The sequence below is a fragment of the Ochotona princeps genome, chromosome 3 (assembly GCF_030435755.1).
Source record: "Ochotona princeps isolate mOchPri1 chromosome 3, mOchPri1.hap1, whole genome shotgun sequence".
NCBI classification, from domain to species: Eukaryota; Metazoa; Chordata; class Mammalia; order Lagomorpha; family Ochotonidae; genus Ochotona; species Ochotona princeps.
In genome coordinates, this window is record NC_080834.1 from 18,267,754 (window position 1) to 18,288,339 (window position 20,586).

At 47.1% G+C, this 20,586-nt stretch overlaps 1 protein-coding gene across 1 annotated transcript in view; it reads left to right on the forward strand.

Annotated features, from left to right (window-relative positions):
* Positions 1-17,345, forward strand: part of IL12A (interleukin 12A) — an 80,490-nt gene extending 63,145 nt beyond the window's left edge. Inside the window, exons 2-8 of the mRNA XM_012930663.2 lie at positions 11,146-11,341; positions 11,823-11,971; positions 14,375-14,488; positions 15,104-15,145; positions 15,339-15,380; positions 15,470-15,613; positions 17,115-17,345. Coding sequence (XP_012786117.2) covers positions 11,146-11,341; positions 11,823-11,971; positions 14,375-14,488; positions 15,104-15,145; positions 15,339-15,380; positions 15,470-15,613; positions 17,115-17,270 — 843 coding nt within the window. The 3' untranslated portion in view covers positions 17,271-17,345. The remainder of the gene's footprint in view (positions 1-11,145; positions 11,342-11,822; positions 11,972-14,374; positions 14,489-15,103; positions 15,146-15,338; positions 15,381-15,469; positions 15,614-17,114) is intronic.
* Positions 17,346-20,586: the final 3,241 nt, after the last annotated feature.

Sequence of the window (20,586 nt, forward strand, 5' to 3'; positions counted from 1 at the left end):
TTAATCATTTTATATTTTAATGAGTATTCTGAAACTGCCCTCCAGAAAAGTGTATTTGTTCATTTATTTACCTGGTGACCATTTCTTGAGAGCCTACCAAAGGCCAAGACTTTCACGTACACGGGGAGGGCAATAGCTAACGCCATGGGCCAGTTCCTGTGGTCATGCAGTGTGCACTACAGCGCAGGACCTGAGACCTTACAATAAAACATAGCTCAATGACCAAACACACATGCTATTGTCAGGTGGAAAAGTCAACTGGAGCTAAGCGGGGAGCTGGAGAGTTGGAAGGAGAATGAGTCTTAGACACAGTAGTTGAAAAGGGTTAACAGGAAGATAGGGGAGATCAGAAATGTGATGTTCTATAGGAACAATGATCCTAAGGAAAGGGACAGAAAGCACAAAGCCTCTAATTTGGGGGCGCACCTGGATGTCTCAAGATCATCAGGGAGGTTGGTGTTTCTGCAGAGAGACAAACAAGAGGCAAAGTCATGGGAAATGATGGGAGAGCCGGGCAGGTGAGGAGGGAGAGCCCACGAAGGGTGGCTGTGTCCACAAGCGCTTCTTGGCAATGTTAGGGACCATCTGGGCTCACAAGGCTGCTGGCTGGCTGCATCTGAAACTTCCGCCTGGGATAGTAAAAGGAAAAGAGGAAGATGGAGTCAGGTCTGCTCTCATTTGTTGGTTGTTTGAATCTTCCAATTCTATTTTAAGAGAGGATAGTAAAGATAAAGATATGCTTGATTCAGATCTTAGCTCTATTGCCTTACTTAACCTCACTAAATCTGTTTCCTTGTCTGTAAAGCAGAGTATCCAAATTGTGGGATTGTTCGGATTTAATTAAAATATGATGTAAAAATGTCTAGTACAGTTACTGAAACATAACATGTTGTCAATCAATGTTACCAACCATTACCCGTAATCAGTAATATCACTCTTCCCCAAATCTCTTTTGGAGAGAGTTAATATTTGGGTGTAAAATCCCCTAAACACAGTGGAAAAAGTACCAGGCATCCCTGTCCAATAAAGCTACTCACCAGCTGAAGTCACTCAGCTATTGGATCCACATGTAAGGCTGGTATTCTCAAAACAGCACCCTCTTTGGTTACCACCAGAAGCAAGGAGACCCTTCAAAAGCTGTTTTCTGGGATCTGTGCATTATTTTCACAATGGCATAGTTTTGCTCATTACTTCAAGAGGAATGACTCCAATATGGAAAATGCATTCTTAAATGAAAATAAAATCTACATAAACAGTTTTGGAATTCACATCGTAAACAAGTCTCACAGGCATCAACCTGCTGAATTTGGCTTCTCAACTCCCTGAAAGAGAGCTGTGTTACAAGTCTTTAAAAAAACATTCCTCAGGCCCGGCGGCGTGGCCTAGCGGCTAAAGTCCTCGCCTTGAAAGCCCCGGGATCCCATATGGGCGCTGGTTCTAATCCCGGCAGCTCCACTTCCCATCCAGCTCCCTGCTAGTGGCCTGGGAAAGCAGTCGAGGATGGCCCAAAAGCTTTGGGACCCTGCACCTGCGTGGGAGACCCGGAAGAGGTTCCTGGTTCCCAGCTTCGGATCGACGCAGCACCGGCCGTTGCAGTCACTTGGGGAGTGAATCATCGGATCGAAGATCTTCCTCTCTGTCTCTCCTCCTCTTTGTATATCCGGCTTTCCAATAATAATAAATCTTTTTAAAAAAAAAAAAAACATTAACATCCAACATAGGCATTAGTTTGTAACCCAGCTGCTCCTTTTCCCGATCCAGCTCCCTAGTTATGGCCTGGGAAAGCAATAGAGGACAGCCCAAAGTCTTGGGACCCTGCACCTATGTGGGAGATCAGAAGAGACTCCTGGCTCCTGGCTTCGGATCAGCTCAGTTCTGGTCATTGGGACCACTTGAGAAGTGAGTGAATAAACGGATGGAAGATCTTTGTTTCTCCGTTTCTCTGTAAATCTGCCTTCCCAATAAAAATAAATCTTTACAGAAAGAATGACTTCAAAAATAGATGAATTCAAATTCCACATTGTTACTTATTAGCTTCAGGAGCTTTAGGGATTGACTTTATGTTTCCTTATTCCTAAAAATGGGGATTTAATACATATATGCGCATATGTTTTCTTTAAAAATGACACCATCAATCATCATAAGTACTGTGAAGCTGATGCTTCAACTCCGGAATGCTGAGCAGACCTTGTATTTAAGATTTTTTTTCTCTACTTTTAAGTATAACAGCTAACTTGTAACAGAAAAATCCCCCCAAAGAAAATCCAAAATAATTCATTTTCAATTCTGAAGGTGTAGAAGCCCTCACAAGGCATTCAGTGTTTGAAGGGCCAGGATCCCGGAAAGGAGGAAAACTCCCTGAAGTCCACCAGGCAGCCTGGAGTCTCTGCTGAGTCACTCGCTGACTCATACGTGAAATGAGCAGGGTGCAAGACTGGGAAGCTGAGCAGACAGTGGCTGCAGAGCAGCACAGAAGGCAGGTAGAGGTTCAGGATACTTGTCAGGGAGAAAAACTAGGCCCCTGGGAGAAGCAGAGTGTCAAATGCCGTGGAGGGAGGGACAGTACAGAAGGGTGATTCAAACAGAATGTGCAGAGTTTTGCCAGGTTGGCCAGTTAATAGGAAGTAATAGTACCGCATCCTATCAATACAGGCAAACTAGTAGACTGGTCTTTAAGCGATAAAACTTAACCTCAAGTCAGCTTATCCCTTGATGGGCTAAAGGTGTTTTGATTTTATTCTGACTGATGGAAGGTAAAACCATTGAGAGCCTCTGTACCTTCTCATACAGAATGTTTGGCATTCACTAGTATGTTACCAAACACATAGAGACAGGAGTAAAAAAAATATATATATATACAATAGGAAGAGACACACAGGTGTTTCAGATACTGCAGTTGTTAGGACACAAATCTAAATATAACTATGAAAACACAAACACAAGCCTCATTAAAACACATGTAGTACATTTTGAAAAGGTCCTCTATTTGTATGATTAGACTGACAGCTAACTTCTTGAGGAGAAACAATGAAGGCACAAACGCATCGTGATGAAATCTTACAGTGTTGAAAAGAAACAACTGCTATTTCCAAAATTAAAACAGGACCTGGCATGGTGGCTCAGTGATCAAGTCCTCGCTTTGCAAATGCTGAGATCCCATATGGATCCCAGTTCGTGTCCCGGCTGCTCCACTTCCCATCCAGCTCCCTGCTTGTGGCCTGGGGAAAGCGGTCAAGAATGGCCAAAGGCCTTGGGACTCTGCACCCATGAGGGAGACCCGGAAGAAGCTCCTGGCTTCTGGCTTCGGATCGGCTCAGCTCTGGCTGAGTAGCCACTTGGGCAGTAAGCCAGCAAATGGAAGATTTTTCTGTCTCTCCTTCTCTCTTTACATCTGACTTTCCAATAAAATAAATAATTATTTTTTAAAAAATTAAGGCAAAGAAAATGTTTTTTTCAGAGAAATAAATCAGGGAATTTGATACCAGGAGACCTGTACTATTAAGAAGCCTGCAAAGTAGTCATTTTTAGGCAGGCAGAACATTATTCCTGGAGCATGTGAACACAGAAGGTACCAGCAACTAAAGGCAAGTGAAGACTGACTGTGTACAATAGTACCAGGGCACTTTAAGGGTTGAGTGCCAATAGACTGCCTTCCAAGTGTCAGGTTGAGAAATTTTCATTTTTTAAATGATTATTTATTTTTATTTGAAAGGCAGAGTTATAGAGAGAGTAGGAGACACACAGACATACACACAAAGAGAGAGAGAGAGAAATGTTTCATCCATTCCCCAAATGTCCACAACCACTAGACCTGGGCCAGCCCGAACCTAGGAGTAAGGATTTTATTCCACTTCTCTCACGTGAGTGGTGGGGTCCAAGAACTTGAGCCATCTTCCATTGTTTTCCTCAGACCATCTACAGGGAACTAGATCAGAAATTGAACCACCAGGACTCAAATTGGTGCCCACAGGAGATGCTGGTGCCACTGGCAAAGGCTTAGCCTGCTACAAAATAGCATCATCCTTGAGAAATGCTCATTTCTTTAAAGAAAAAGAGTGTGGCATTGGTCTTGTGGTACATCAGATTAAGCTGCCACCTGCAATCCTTACACCCCATAAGAGCATTGGTTAGAGCCCCAGCTGCTTCCTGCTTTCAATCCAGTTCTCTGCTAGTTGTCTGGGAAGGCAGTAGAGTATGACACAAAGACTAGTGCCTCTTCCCCCCACATGAGAGGACCAGATGGAGTTCCAGGCTCCTGGTTTCAGCCTTGCCTGAAATGGCCATTGTAGCCATTTGGGCACAGAGGGAAGATCTCTCTTTGTCTCTTGCAGCCTCTCTGTAACTCTGTGTTTCTAATAAATAAGTAAACAATTAAAGAAGAAAAGAGAAAATGTTGACACTGACTAGAAAAATTCTGTTTCCTTCTCTATTAGATATCAAAATAGTACCATAAGATTACCAATACTGAGATCAGCATGGTGGCACAGCCAGCTGATCTCCCACCTGCCTCACCAGCATCAGCTATTCCATTTCCAGTGCAGCTCTCTGCTAATGGCCTAGGACAGCATTGGAAGGTGGCTCAAGACCTTGGGTCCCTGAACTCATGTGGGAGACCTAGGAGAGTCTTTGGATCCAAAACTGGCTCCTAGCTTTGGATCAACTAAGCTCTGACCATTGCAGCCATTTGGGGAATGAACCAAGAGAGAGCAGATCTCTCTCTCTGACTCCTTCTCCATCTTTAAAAATCTGTCTTTCAAATTAAAATATAAATATTAAAATTATTGTTAATAAAATTAAATAAGCCTATAAATATTCAACAAATAGAAGATGGAGTGTGCCCTTGAGGGGTTATTTAAGTTCCAAAGGTCACAGCTTAGAGACCCAGGGGAGTTGGAGACCAGCAACCTAGGAAATACTCTGTTCTGTTTTCCACTCTGCATACTGAGTTATCCCACTCCCCTTCCCAGCAGCCCCCCAAATGGAGATATTTTACCCATAGTTTGTTAGGTTTCAAAGAGTTAATTAGGTTGCCCTCAAATTACTCAGAAAATTTGAGGGCTCACATTTTAACACAGGACTGCAAAATACATTTCATCTACTTGGCAAGGCCACACGCCAGAAAGTTGTAAGCAGTAAAATCAAATGAGTACAAATAAGAAGGTTAGAAGTAAACACTAAATTTAAAGGAGCACTTTCAAAAGCTCAGGCTAGCTGTCCTCCTCTCAGAGATGGGATGAGAAATTTTCATTTCTTAAAAAAAAAAATAAGAGAGATAAAGAAAGAATGCTCTTGACTAGAAATATTCTACATTCTGAGCCAAAATAGCATCATTATATTACTAACACTGAAATGAGCAATTGGTGATACACAGTAGAATACCTGCCAAGGAGAATAAGCAGACAAATGGCTAGGTGGAGTCACACAAAAGCTCCTGCCTTGCAAAGGCAGACAGTCACTCACAGGTTGAACTTTTGTATGAAAAATCCTATAAGAATGCTACAATTAAAAGGAAATTCTCCATTCAAAAGCTGTCAGAAGGTCCTAGCAGCAATCATAGCAGTTTATACCACCTGCTATTAAATGTAAATACCCCAAATAAATCAGAAAACACAGAAGTCTGTAATTGATTTGCATGTTAAAACAGTGCAGAATTTACTCAGTAAAAAGCCGGTCCTCCTTCAGTGCTAAAGCTCAGCCTTCTCCTAAGGCAACAGTCCCTAGTTTTTCTGGCTCTTCCGAGTGTACTTTCTATTTCAGCTGTATCTACGCGTGTGCCTTGTTCATAACGTGCACCATATTACAGCTGTATCTATGTGTGTGCATCGTTTGTAGTGAACCAGCACATGAAAGATTTCTGTGTCTCTGCCTTTTAAGAAAAAGAAGAAAGTTTTTAAAGATTAATTTTTTTAAAAAAGTGTCATTTTTAATATCAAAATCTTGGAACATCTAACCAGCCAGGATGAGCCAGGCTGAAGCCAGAAGCCCTGAACTCCATCCAGGTCTCCTGTGTACATCCATGGACCTGTGATAGTTAGGCCATCGTTGGATGTCTCCTAGGATGTGAGTTAGGAAGTAGCCATGACTCAAACCAAGCGCTAAACAACTGCACCATGTGTCTGTCCTGCATAGCATTCCTTGTGCACATGTAGAAATACTTTTTAGGATGAATTCCTAGAAGTGGGAGTTGGCACGGTGGCATAGCAAACAAATTCTCTGCCACAACCACTGATAACCCATCTGGGTGCCAGTTCATGGCTCAGTTGCTCCATTTCTGATCCAGCTCCCTGCTTATGGCCTGGGAAAGCAGCCAGAGAATGGCTCAAGTCCCAACTCCTGGCTTCGGCTTTGCATTAGCTCAACTTGGGCCACTACCGCCACTTGGGGACTGAATCAGTAGACTGAAGACCTTCTCTCTTTGCCTATCCTCTCTCTGTAAAAACTACCTTTCAAATAAAAATAAATAAACCTTGAGAAGTAAATTTAAAATAAAAATAAATTCCTGAAAGCGGAAATGATTGCTTTTCATACCTGTGTTTGTTCATTTTGACAGCCAGTACCAAATAGTCCTCCAAGTAGATTACAATGGATTACACTTCCTCCAACAGAGTGTGGTTAGCAGCCTGTTTGTAAGTTTTGTTTGTTTGTTTGTTTGTTTTGAAAAGCAGATTTGCAGAGAGGAGAGAGATTCCATCTGCCAGTTAACACCTCAGATGGCTGCAATGGCTGGAGTTGAATTGATCCAAAACTGGAAGCCAGGAGCTTCTTCTGAGCCTTCCATGTGAATGCAGGGCCAAGGACTTGAGCCACCCTCCACTGTTTTTCTCAGGACATAAGCAGGGAGCTGGATTGGAAGTGGAGCATTCAGAATATAAACCAGTGTTCATATAGAATGCCGGTGTGGCAGGTAAATGATTAGCCTGTTAAGCGACCATCTGGCTGGCCCAGATATTTTTTATTTTTAAATAACTAATTATAAATTTGTTTTATTTGTAACATCTGGCCATCAGGTGTTCTTAATCATTTATGACACTGTATTACATTCAGGGAGTCTATCAATCACTTCAAAGTGCAGAAAAATTTGCAGTAGGGGCAAATGTTTGACATCATGTTTAAGATGTTCCTAGGGATACCTGTATGCCATATCAGAGTGCCTGGGTTTGAATCCTGGCTCTGCTATCAATTCCAGCTCCATGCTAATATACATTCTGCTAGGCAACAGGTGACATTTCAAGTACCTGGATTCTTTCTATCCATGAGGAAAATCTGGAATGAGTTCTGTTCCTGTGGCTTGGGCTGGCCTAGCTCTGTCTGTTGTGCAAATCTGGAGAGAGAATGAGACCATGAAAGATCGCCACTATTTTGTCTGTCTCTCTGCCTTCAAATAAGAAGAAAGTAATTAATTTTAATGATATTGAGTTTGCAATAGTATAAAATATTGATTCTAGAGCATCAGTAAGCAACTGACGGCCACCTTTCCTTTTTTTTTTCTTGAAGTCTGTTGTTAATGTTTTCTTCAAGGAACCGTGTGTAGCACATGATGTCACTTATTAAAAGCCTCAGAGAACGGAAGTTTTCACTTAACATTTCAAAGCCATGGAGAGGAAGTTGTGGAAAAAAACATTGGTGTGGAAACCTTAACTCCAAAAGAATAACTACTCCTTACTCAGGGATGACAGTACGCAAAACCTTACACATATCATTATAATATAATATCATTACATACTTTGAACCATAGGACAGGGCTAAGACAACCAAAGATTTTTATCTCCAGGAAATGTAAAATCCGTCTTGTTCAAGTGAAAGGAATCTAACCCCACTTGAGCTACCCCTGCTTTCTCCCAAGGCCCACGATCAGCAAAACGGCGTAGTTAGGGCCTGGAGCTGGGGCTCGGACACAGACACAGGTGTCTTACTGCAGGGCAAACTACCTGCCCCATTTCTGAAGTTATTAAGAAGTCCTTCCTACTACTGAGTGACAGAACCCTTTGCATTTCCTTCTGTTATCAAAATTGTTTTACTTTTTTATTGAGTCTTCAGTCCACTTCCAAGTGGAGTCACATCCGTATGTTATGATCTAGTTTTAGTTTTCAACATAAAGTGATCATTTTCTGCTATACAGTCCAGGCTTTCTTCACTGACCTCGGTGTCATCCATACCTTGTACTAAATCCTCATGTGCACAAGTCTACATCTAAGTTCCCTATTTTGTTTCAAGAGCCCGTCTCTGTCTTTTTTTCCCCACAGTTCTTCTATTTTCATTTCCATGACATTCAACTATGCTTTTTTGAACATCTGTATCTGGTCAGACTGTAATGAAACAGTGTCATGTTTCATTATTCCTCTGTAAGTATGGAGGCCCTGTGCTCATCTTTGCAGCAGAAATTACCTCTGTAGCGGATGGCGCTTCCAGGAAACAAAGGGCATAGTATGTCAAACTTGACTTCATTCTGACTCAAATATGTTACTACCCTCTGACTTCCAACGGCAACCCTGCATTGGTCATTTGCTTGGCATATGTCTACAGCTTTACTTGTGTCAGGAGTGCCACACAGACCACTAAACACAATTATTGGGCCCAGCTGCATGGCCTAGCGGCTAAAGTCCTCGCCTTGAACGCCCCGGGATCCCATATGGGCGCCGGTTCTAATCCCGGCAGCTCCACTTCCCATCCAGCTGCCTGCTTGTGGCCTGGGAAAGCAGTGGAGGACGGCCCAATGCTTTGGGACCCTGCACCCACGTGGGAGACCTGGAAGAGGTTCCAGGTTCCCGGCATCAGATCGGCGCGCACCGGCCGTTGCGGCTCACTTGGGGAGTGAATCATCGGACGGAAGATCTTCCTCTCTGTCTCTCCTCCTCTTTGTATATCTGACTTTGTAATAAAATAAATAAATCTTAAAAAAAAAAACCACAATTATCAATTTCAGCAGATCGGAAGGATCCCCTGAGGGAATTTACAGGCAGCAGTATTATAAGGGACCTTGGAGCTCAGTCCCCATCTCATTTGTCACGCACCTAAAAATTCCTACAGTGATGCCACAAGGTCTTGGGCAGGTGGTTTCCCAGGGAAGGCAGACACCAAAAACTGAGATAGTCTGAAGCAGAGCAGGTGCCACGCCATTTCCTAGTCTCTGGGCTGCCTCCTTCCATGGCCAGCAGAGGCCCTGCTGAGTACCCAGGGCATTTCGATGCCTGGAGTGGCCTTCTGCAGCCAGACTTCCTGGAGAATCAGAGGCCAGAAGAATGAAGCATCCACTCTGCTCTCCTGTTCCCAGAAGGCTTCTCCCACCCTGAGATAGACGGCCACGTGAAAAGGCAATGCCAGTGACTTTGCCTGTGGAATCTCATGGGTGGGTACAGCCGTGTTCATGAGAAATCCCAAGCCCATGACCAGGCATATGCCTTCTGCCTACACACACACACACACACACACACACACACACACACTGACCCTGCTTCAGGCGCAGCGCTGCCTCCTCCCTCCCACCTGAAGTCATGAAGCCTTGGCCACAAAGCCCTGAGAATCCCTCGTGCTCATCTTCATTTCCCCACCATGAGTGGGGACAGAGCCCCACCTGCCAACTGCTGCCCTTGCTCCACTGCCCACCTGTGGGATACAGCCTCCACAAACCTGTGGAGGGCTCTTGAATGCCGCAAGTGCTCCAAACCCTGGACAGCTCCCACAGCCTCGGGACAGCATGTAGGCACTGCTCTCCACCCTCATCCCACCCACCTGCTCCCTGGCTGGCTCCGCTCATGCTTGCCCTGTTGAGAACCTGCCCTGAGTCCACTGCAGCAGCTGCAGGCCTGGTGTCCTTTAACCCGCAGGCTTGCTGGAACCCTGCTACAGCCCTCTTCTTTTCATTTTCTTTTTATCTCTCTTCCTTTCTTCCTTGCTTCCTTCCTTTTCCTTTCAAGATTTATCTATTTATTCACAGGAAGAGAGAGACAGATTTTCCATCCACTTGACCACTTCTAACATGGCCATCATAACCTGAGATGGCCAGAAGCAAGTCAGAGGCCAGGAGCTGCTTCTTACGGGTGCAGCAGGCCAAACTTCTGGATCATCTGCTGTTTTCTCCAGGCCATCAGCAAGGAGCTGGATGAGAAGCAGACTAGCTGGGACTGAACCCAGCACCCATATGGGATGTTGGCATAGCAGGCAGTGGTTTTACTAGCTACACCACAACACTTTAAAAATATGTATTGATTTATTTGAAAGGGAGAGAACGAATCTTCTATTTGCTGCTTCCCCCCCTAAAATGTGTGCAATGCCCGAGGCAGCAAGGAACGTGGGACTTCATGAGGGTTTCTCACGTGGGTGGCAAGGATCCAAGCAGTTTGAACATCTTTAATGACTGCTCAGCATCCAGGCACATGATCAGGTAGGGGGTCAGAAGCAGAGTAGACAGGACTCGGATCAACACTTCAGGCATGGAGGCCAGCTGCACCAGGGGCAGCTTAAGCTGCAGGACACCCAGCAGCTGGCCCAACAACATTCACATCCTCATTCATATTCTCTCTCTCTCTCTCTCTCTTCCCTCCCTCCCTCTTATTCCTCCACCCCAGCCCCACTCCACGCACCCATCCTACCAAATCATCACTGTCCTCTCCTAGATGCTTTCAGAACTTGGGTGCTCGAAGTAGTTACTGCTTGACCAGCCTGGTTTCATTCGATCTCATGTTCAGCAGGGGCCCTGTAGACACATGAAGTCCGATTGGCAGTGGAAGGACCCGAAGGGCCCTGTTCACCCTGATACCCTTCGCCTCGCACCTGTCGTCCTGGCATAAGTGGGCCTTCCGCAGGAGGCACCAGCGATTTGGCCACCCCTCCCAGAATAAGCAGGAAGCAGTGATCCGGACACGTGGGGAGGGCAGAGATGCAAAGTGGGAGCCGGGAGCCCCATCGGGAGGGGGCGCAGCCTGGCGCTGGGCGGGGAAACAAGCCTGAGGAGGTGGGCGGGGCAGGGGTCCGGCCAGCCGGGAGACCCCGGGCCACAATCCCTTGAAATTTCGCTTTCGCTTTAGAGCTGGCAGAAGCGGCGGGGAGGTCCCGAGCGCCAGCGGGCCGAAGCCTGGGAGTTAATCCGAAAGTGCCACCGGCCTGCCGATCCGACGAATTGCACGTGTCACCGAGAAGCTGATGTAGAGAAAGACAGAGAGAGAAAGCAAGAGACCACAATCCCGGGAAAGTCCTGGAGTGCCTCCGCGCAATTATAAAAATGTGGCCCCGGGGTCCGCCCAGCAGCATCCGCCCTCACCTGCTGTGCCCACTGGCCCGCGTCCAGCCGCCCGCTCGGTGTCCGCGCCCCACCCCGGCTCAGCATGCGATCCCTACGCGGTGAGTAGGGGCGGCACTCGCTCTCTGGGCTGGGGAAGGATGTCCGCTTGGCCCCAGGAGGCCGAAAGGCAGGACTGGGGGAGTGGAGACGTCAGAGGATCCGCAGGCTCCGGTAAAGGAAGACGGGACCAAGGGGCTGGGGCGCTCCCTGTGCGCTTCCCCAGGCCAGGTCTTTGGCTCGTTATGCCGGTTCCACAGATGAGACCCAGAGAGGGAGGCGGCTCGCCCATGGTGGTTCTACCACAGCTGGGAGAGACCAAATCCCTCTCACTTCCAAAAGGGAAACTTTGCTGTCCCGCCGATTCCCCCGATCAGCCCACAGAGCAATTTCCCTGTCTGGTCTGGGTGAGCGCCCCGACAACATGGGGAAGGTGCATTCAGAAGTGGGCACGAGCCATGGGCGCTGCTGGCCACAGCGGCAGGGAGGCAGCGGCAGGCCACTCCAGGCGGGCAAGTTCAGCCTGGCCCCTTTGCTTCCTTTGCAGGCCTGCTCCTTCTGGTGTCTGCCCTGGTCCTCTTGAGCCACGTCAGCCTGGCCAGGAACCTGCCCGTGGCCTCACCAGGGCTGGGGATGTTCCAGTGCCTTAACCACTCCCAGAATCTACTGAGAGCTGTCAGCAGCACGCTGCACAAGGTGAGCTCCCTGGCGCTCTGGTCTGTCAGCCCCCCTCCTCCCCAGCCTGTCTGCACAGGGGTTTCTCCATAGCCATCCCCAAAGGAAGCTGGGAAGTTGTAGGAGTTCATCACCCTTTGGGTAGGGGGCGGGGTCCACAAGTGACCCAGTTATTAACTAAAGAGGCTTCATAACGTGCTGTGATCAGTTTCGATGGCATCCGTTCCGCACGGTCTGCGCAGAGAAGGCGGCTGTATTACAGCGCTCCCTGCCAGCTGAGGCAGGAGGGATGTGTCGGCTGCACAGTTGCTTTTGACACCCCTTCTTCATCCAGGAGGCATTATTAGGTGCCTCTCCTGGCCCGCCAGCCCTACAACCATGAATTAGACGGGTCCCACCCGCTGCTCCCCGACTGCCGGGGTTGCTGACCGTATCTTTATCACAGCAGCACATCCAGGGAGGATCTGACAGTGCAGGTCTCACTTCCTTTCCAAAGGAGGAGAGGTAGTAACTATGGTGTACAGATGTATCCTGTGTTTTAGGCTTTTCGGGTTTTAATGCACAAGATAAAGTCTCTTTGCATTCTAAAGCAGCTGCCCTAGCCATTGGTTCTATAGCTGCATTTGTTTTCCCACTCCTCATAAATCTATCTTGAGTATTTCTAGCTTGTTGCCTTGTAGAGGTTGTAAAATGAGCTCAGTGCCCCAAGACCTTCTCAAAGAACTCTTTCCTAACCTTCTGATCTGCCATGACTGGCTGCCAGTTGCTCCTGACAATTCAATGAATCCTAATTAAAGTGGAGGCTCACCTGGGAAAGCGGTCGCGCTAAGTGCCTGGTTTCCTAGACAGAGAGGTGGGTAGGGGTCAAAGCATCAATCTAGGCAAATTGTACATGGATGCTTTGTGGGAAGCCACGCTGAAGGTCACCACACCACAGCACTGGAGTTGTTCACTTGCTCCTTTGCCAGTCGTCAGAACAGACCGGGTGGCTGCTGTGTAAGGTGGTGGTGGCAGGTGCAGAGGACACAGAGGCTGAGTCCAGTCCACAGATATCTCATGCTTTTGAGTTGGAAGACCAGGACTTTCATACAAGATTCTGACTTGTCCGCCACCTTGGGAAACTGCAACCTGCTGCTCACAGCTTGAAGTCCTCTCCCTAGCAGCCCAGGGCTGGATTCCTAGCGGTGCTGTCACAAACCTCCCTGCCAAGGTGCCTTAAACACACAAACGTGTGATCGTAGAGCCCCAGAGGTCGGAGGCCCCAGTTGGGTCTTTACTAGACTGACATCTGGGGATGATGGAGCTAAGCTCCTTTCTGCAGATACTAGGGGAGACTCTGTCTTCTAGCTTCTTCTGGCTTCCTGAGACTGCGGCCTTCCTTGACTGCAGCTTCTCCGTCTGCTTGTGGGCACCCTGTGATTCCTTTGGGACCACCCACTCACTGCTCAGCACCCTGAATGTCACCCGCACTTTCCTTCCTCTTTGCCATGTCACATGGCCTATGACCTGGTTCAAGTTCTGAGAGGTGGGTGTCTTTTCAGGGAGTTGTCGGGGACGGGGTGGGCACTGGTCCACCTGCCACAGATAAAGATTTTGCTCTTTTTGCCCAGCTATGTTCTGCACTTCCAGGCCTTGGCCCAAGGCTCCTGCAGTTCTCTCTACTTGAAATTCCCCTTGACGTGCTGTCTATTCCTCAGGACCCAATCCCTGAGAGGTCTTTGCTTCTCAGTCTCCCCTCTTTAGAGCTTTCATGCCCTTCTCAGCACGAAGCCATGGCCTCTGGTCCATCCACTCTGCAGGTGGGCTCGGAATTGGGGGATGTAACACAGTCCTCCTCACTGTCACATGCATAGCACTTTAGAGTATGACACACACCAGATGTTGAATGGATAAAATGACCTCAATCTTCTATCAGAATGCACTTAACTGCTTAAGCTATCTATCACAGTGCTGTTCAATAGAATGTTTCAGCACATTACTGTGTGTGGATAAATGTGTTTGCATGGGTGTGTGGACCACAGTTAAATCTCACCTTATCTTCAGCATATAGCTACCAAGCTGGGATCTTATCAATTCTCCTTTAGAAGTCACACTTGAAAAAAATATTTGTCAAATACAAGTTCTTTGGCAAAAGGGCAAAAAAGCTGTTTTCAGCAGAAGCAGGTGTTGCTGTGTGGTGTAGGGCTGAGCGTGACAGCCTTTGGAAAAGGCTCATGTTTATGCAGTAGAAAAGGACATCACCCACAGACTCAGGTCTTGTGCTCGAGGTGAGGAAGGAGAGAGTGTCGGTGGCTCATTTTCTGTTGTTTGAGCAACAGTTAACATTTGCTACAGCTCAAAGAGGGGGAGGTCAGAGGCAGCCAGCTGTAGATTGGCTGGGGCAGCTGGAAGCCTTACTAATATTATCAACTGAATTCATTACAGGCCAGACAAACTCTAGAATTTTACTCCTGCACTCCTGAAGAGATTGACCATGAAGATATCACAAAAGATAAGACCAGCACAGTGAAGGCCTGTTTACCACTGGAGTTAGTCAAGGTATGGAGGACCAGACACAGAGAAAAGCTGGACAGCACCAAACCTCAGCTGCTTCCAGAATGGACATGCTGCTCATGTCCATTGTCATGCAACTTCGAAAAGGCATGCTTTGAAAGTTAGATTTAGGGGGAAAATATCAGAACAAATATGTTTTCCCAACAGTGTGAATGTACTTAATGCTCCTGAACTATCCTCTTAAAAATAGTTTACAAGGGGTGAGGGGAATGATAGCAGTGGTGGGTGTGTGGCATAGTAGTTGAGATGACATCCTTTGGGAAGCCTGCCTCCTGTACCTGCTTCCGATTTCCACTTCCTGCCAGTGCGCGACCTGGGAGATAGCGGCTGATGGCTTAGCTGATCACATAGTAAGACCTGGATTGAGTTCCTGGTTCCTGGCTCTGGTCTGGCCCCGGCCGTTGCAGGCATGTGGGGAGTTTTCCCAGCAGCTTCTTTCTCAAAACAAAACAAAACAAAACAAAACAAAACAAAAACAAAAGATGATGAGTTTTCTGTTGTGTGATTTACTGTAATAGGACAACTGCTATGTTTGAAATGATCCATCAGAAAGATTTACATTAAGGATTAAATCTATATATGCTTTTTTCCCCCCATCAGAATGAGAGTTGCCTGGCTTCCAGAGAGGCCTCTTTAATAACTGTAAGTAAGAACTGAATGGTTTCTGCCCACATGATGAATTCAAATCACTGATGTGGGATTGGTCTGTCTTTCTTTCTTTCTTTCTTTCTTTCTTTCTTTCTTTCTTTCTTTCTTTCTTTCTTTCTTTCTTTCTTTCTTTCTTTCTTTCTTTCTTTCTTTCTTTCTTTCTTTCTTTCTTTCTTGTTTCTTCTAGAATGGGAGCTGCCTATCTTCTGGAAGGACGTCCTCTATGGTGGTAAGCCACACTACTGTTTCCTTACGTGTGCCTGGGGGGAAATGTTTCTAGGCGGGCTCAATAATTCCTATCCCATTTTGTTGTCACAGAGCCTGTGCCTCAGCAGTATCTATGAGGACTTGAGGATGTACCAGATGGAGTTCATGGCCATGAATGCAAAGCTTTTGGTGGATCCTAACAGACAGATCTCTCTAGATCAGAACATGCTGGGAGCTATGGATGAGCTGATGCAGGTAAGACCGTGAGAGCAGTTTTCTTCATCTGAAGACAGCCAGCCAACTCCCCTCCCCAGTTAGGAGAGGCCTGGATTCCCTTCCCTGAAGGCCCCTGCAGTTTCATTTGCGGTAAGACAGCCTTGAGAGCGCCCTCTAGAGGAAGGGCACATCACAGTAGAAGAGACAATCACAGTAGGAAGACAGCCTCCATTTATTGACCACATGGCTCTACAAATGTTGTGAACTTTGTGATGTCATAGCCACAACAGCCATGTGGCAGCTGTACAAAGGAGGAAACTGAAACTTGATGAAACCACTTGTCTGAGGTCACACAGCAAATAAGAGGCTCGGGCAGGGTATCAACCTCACAAGGAGGATCCCTCTGACTTTCTTACTCGCCCCTGAAGGCCTCAGGATGTCCTGCCAAGGGTCAGTGCCCTATCTACAGACGGTGCTGGAGGAGGCCAGCAAGGGCATTGTTTGCTTGTGGCCTGTTTTGAACCAAATCCTTTAATAGCAGCTGGCCAGTCGTGGGAGGGCATCCACGGTGTCCTGCAGAAGCAAGCTCTTGCTTTGGAGCTCTGTCGGTTGGCGTGGCACTGGATGTGGGTATGAAACATGGGCATACACACAGGAGGTGGGGGCAGTGCGTTGGTGACAAGAGCATGAGACAAAATATTGTGGCAGAAATCATTGTCTGAAAAGCAATTTGCTCTTGCTTCTTTTTTATTTGTGTGTGTGACAAATTGGTTGTTTGAAAGGAAATGAAATTCAAGTGAGCATCAACAAATGTTACTAACCAGAGAGTTGTAGCTGATTCTTTATTATAAGAACCCAAAATCACATGATTTAGGCACCCGAATCAATTCTACCCATAACTGGATAACCGTGTCTAAGTCACTTAACTTGTTGAACCTCAACATTTTTCTTTGCGAAATGGGATGCTTTTGCCTCTCCTACCTTTTTTAATGCTTTTTGTGAGGAAAAAGTCAGAATACTGCTCAATGTGCAAACATAAGCATTGTGCTGTGCTGTCAATCAAAGGGCTTAAGTTGGGCTAGCCACTGCCACATTGTGCTGTCAATCAAAGGGCTCAAGTCAGGATAGCCACTGCCGAGTTTATCAGACACACAGGTCTTGTCAGTACCAAATGATCTGTTACTGATACGGAGGTCAATAGCAGGTTGTCGCTTCTGTGTTCTGAAAGAGACTTGGCTTCTTCATATAACCTGGGTAGAAATTAGCTGCTGCAGCAGATGTCATGTTAGAGTCATCTCTTTTCTGCAGTGCAGCTCCTGCTGAGTTTCTAGAGAGATTTAGGGCTCTTCCCATAGCTCACCAGAGATGCATACGTGTGCATGATGAATATTCTCTCAGGCTGTGGCTGGCAGGTTCAGCACAGAAGTCTACGCGGGACGGAGCTGTGGGCTCTGAGACATGTGCTGGCTTCACCCACTCTGACAGCTGAATGTTTTATTTTAGAATGCCATATTGTCATGCCCAATGTTCATCCTTCTAGGCCTTGAATTCCAACAGTGAAGCTGCGCCACCAACCCCCTCCCTTGAAGAACTGGATTTTTACAAAACCAAAATCAAACTCTGCATCCTTCTGCATGCTTTCAGGATCCGTGCTGTGACTATTGACAGAATGATGAGCTACCTAAATTCTTCTTAAAAATCCCCCTAAATCCTTTTTTATCAAAATTAGAACCAAAGAAATTGGAATAGTGTGCGGGTGAAGAGTTGGGGGAGGGGGCCGAAGGGGTCCTGCCTGCGCTCAGGCGCTCAGGCAGGGCTCCCCCTGCTTGTGTGTGCTAACGTGCCACTCAGCCTTGAGGGATGGCTTGCACCTCCGCAGGCTCCCCGGGGTCAGGTGACTCACATGTGCTGTGCGAATTGTTCAGGAACAAATATGTCCACCCTGATTGAACTTTTCATACCCTATATTAGAAGAGCAAGAATTGATAAGCTATTTCTGTACCCAAGTGTTTATAACAACAAACATGCATCATTTATTTAAGGAATATTTATTGATATAACTTTATATTTATGAAAACATGTGAACTATCTTATATTTATTTATGCATATTTATTTTAAAATATTTATTAAGTGTACTTGAAAATATTTAAGTGTTCTAAAAATAAAGCAATGGGATGAAAATAATTCTGTTGTTTCTGTAATGTGATTGGGATTCTTTGAGTTAAAATACATGTTGTTTCCCAGCAGTAGGCGATAGTCTAGGTTATTCTGTATTATGCTGCTGGGAGAAGAGCAGCTAATATCTGGTGGGCATCCTGGGTCTGGTTAATGCCAAATTTATATTACCTATGCCAGTGTGCCAATGTTCTATTTTTTAGTTCTTTTTTATTAAATATGTTGGGTCAGTTGCTGGCACACCATCAGATAGGGTTCTGGGGACCAGTACACGAGTGTGTGTGAGCTCTGGGTAGGCAGGCAGGACCCCAGGTTGGCACAGCACACTTCTTGGGGATTGGCACACTGTTTGGGAGACTGTGGATTGCTCAAGGAAGAGAGTCTGACGATGTGTGGGAGGGAGGACCACTGAAGGGAAATGTGACAGGTGAGAGGTGACTTCTGGGGGATTTCCACCAACCAGGTTACCTGCACCCTAATTCCATCCTTGAAGAAATCACTTCACAATACAGTCACAATGTGACCATGGATATTGTCACAATGGGGAAGCTGTATTTAAGCCAGGACAATTCACCTGACAGAATACCACATAATTTTTATACATGGATGATCTTATTCTTAATTAATATCAAGGGGCTCTATATAAATATGTATATGTGTATATATTCATAATTTTTACATTTATACAGCAGTCTCATTCTTCAGACACTTATCTCCCCCAAATTCCAGTCATCATGCTGGTGCATCAGGAAGGAAAAGTGTGGTCACTCCACTTGTGCATAGCAAACCTCTCCCTTTTCAGATCCTCACTCTGTGGGAGATTCAACTCGACAGAACTCCCTGGAAACCACAGCCCATCCCATACACCCCTCTTGAGGGCTTCCTCCCCCAGCCACAGGCAGGCTTTTCCTTCCCTTCACAAGTCAGGCTCGGGCCTCTGCCCCCAGGTCACCCAGGGCTGTGGCATCCCTGCTCCTCCTCTCTGAGATGGTGCCTGCTGACTGTGTGGACAAGCAACAGGCAGGACAAGCTGAATCTGCCTTACATGGACTGGGTGTAAGCAGGGCAGCACAGGTGTGACTTCGGGTCTAGAAATTACCATGGCATCAATTTCACAACCATGACTGGTCCAAGAAATGTCTTACCGATTAATTTCATTTTTCATTACATGGTTGATTTTCCACTTTATTTTTCCTGCTAGACTTGCATTTTTCCAGCTGTGTAGCACCACCAAGCTGTTTGCCATCTCTATCCTTGAGTCCTTGTCTCAGATGTGAAGGTAACACTGGGCTACCTCCGAGGGAGGGAGCAAGAGTTCAGAGGGCGTCAGGCAAAGCATGGCCGCACGCTGCTGGAGGGTTGGCACCGGGACGTGTCAGCACACGCTGACCACGCTCCGTCTTTGGGCCTGGTGACTAAACCCTCTACTGCTCCTGATGCTTAGGCCGTGATTACATGAACACAACCAGGTGCAGACAACAGAATGTTGGCTCCCGTTACTCGGATACGGAGGTCACTGATGTTGGAGACCCGCTAGACTCCACTCATCCTGGGGACCTTGTCAGGATGAGTGCACTTGAACTGTGTGGGATATACTTTGTTACCCAAAACTGTGGGCACCTGTGAGGTGAACAAAGCGTGAGAAGGACTGTCTGCCGGCCCTCTCCCTGCATTCCTCCCCAGACCCAGTTCTGTCCAGGCCCGGCAAGAACAGCTTCATCTTGGTGTCCACAGCTTGCACAGCTCACCTGGTGGCTGAGTGACAGGTGCTGTGAATTGTCCTCCGGCTCTGTGCATGCACTTACCGTGCCCTCTGCTTCTATAACAAGGTCACAGGAAGTCACGGTCACTGTCATCACACCCACACAGTCATCATCACGGTTACTCAAGATCTCCCCTTTGCCTCCCCATGTTGAAAACCTTGATAGGAGATGACACTAGGGCATTGGTGCCCCCTGCCCCAGGAAGTAAAACTGGGAGCCCGAGGAGGTAACTTCTCATGTTTCTGCTTCCACTTTGTAAACAGAGTCTCTAGATTTTGAAAAGATAAGTTCTTCTTTTAAAGTTTAGTTTACTTGAAAGAGTCACAGACTGGGTGTGGACTCGGCTTGGCTGGGTTGTAGAACCCAACAGTAAGAACCAGATAGGGTGAGGGCCAGTCAGGGAAGGCCACTGATCCTGCCAGGACAGGAGGTGGAGCAATTAAGGCTGGCCCAAGGATGCACTAGTGTGCGCGAGATCTGTCACAGGGAGGGGTTCTGATGGCGGAGCCTGGGGAACTCCTCAGTTGAGACACAGTCCCTGCAGGTGAGTGCAAGAACCAAGAAAGAGAGCAGCCCAGTCAGACCAGGTTATAGCACCCATGGACCTACCTTTGATTCAGGTCTGGGGTGAACCAGGCTAGGCCAGTTCATGTCACCCACCGGTAAATTCAAGAACCAGAATGGTGTGTGGATCATGTCAGAAAGGGCTGCAATAACAACCAGTTCACACGAGGGCCAGAACTGGGTGCTGACTGGACTGGCTAGGCTGTAGTCCCCACCAGTGTGAGCTGGAATTGGGGGTTAGCTGGGCTGGGCCAGACTATAGCACCCACTGGCAAATGCTGAGGTGAGGCGGGCCATGCCAGACTGGGCGGCAGTGCCCTACCAACACACATGAGACCTGTGGGAGAGCGGGCAAAGCTGGTAGGGAGGCTGCAGGGAGCTCCCCTGCTGGGCCACTGATCCCACTGGGGAGCATGTGAGGGGGGACTGAGAACAGACCAGGCTGGGCAGGGCTACAACACCTGTTGGTCTGCATGTAAGCTGGGCTGGGGGAAGCCAGAATGGGCTGA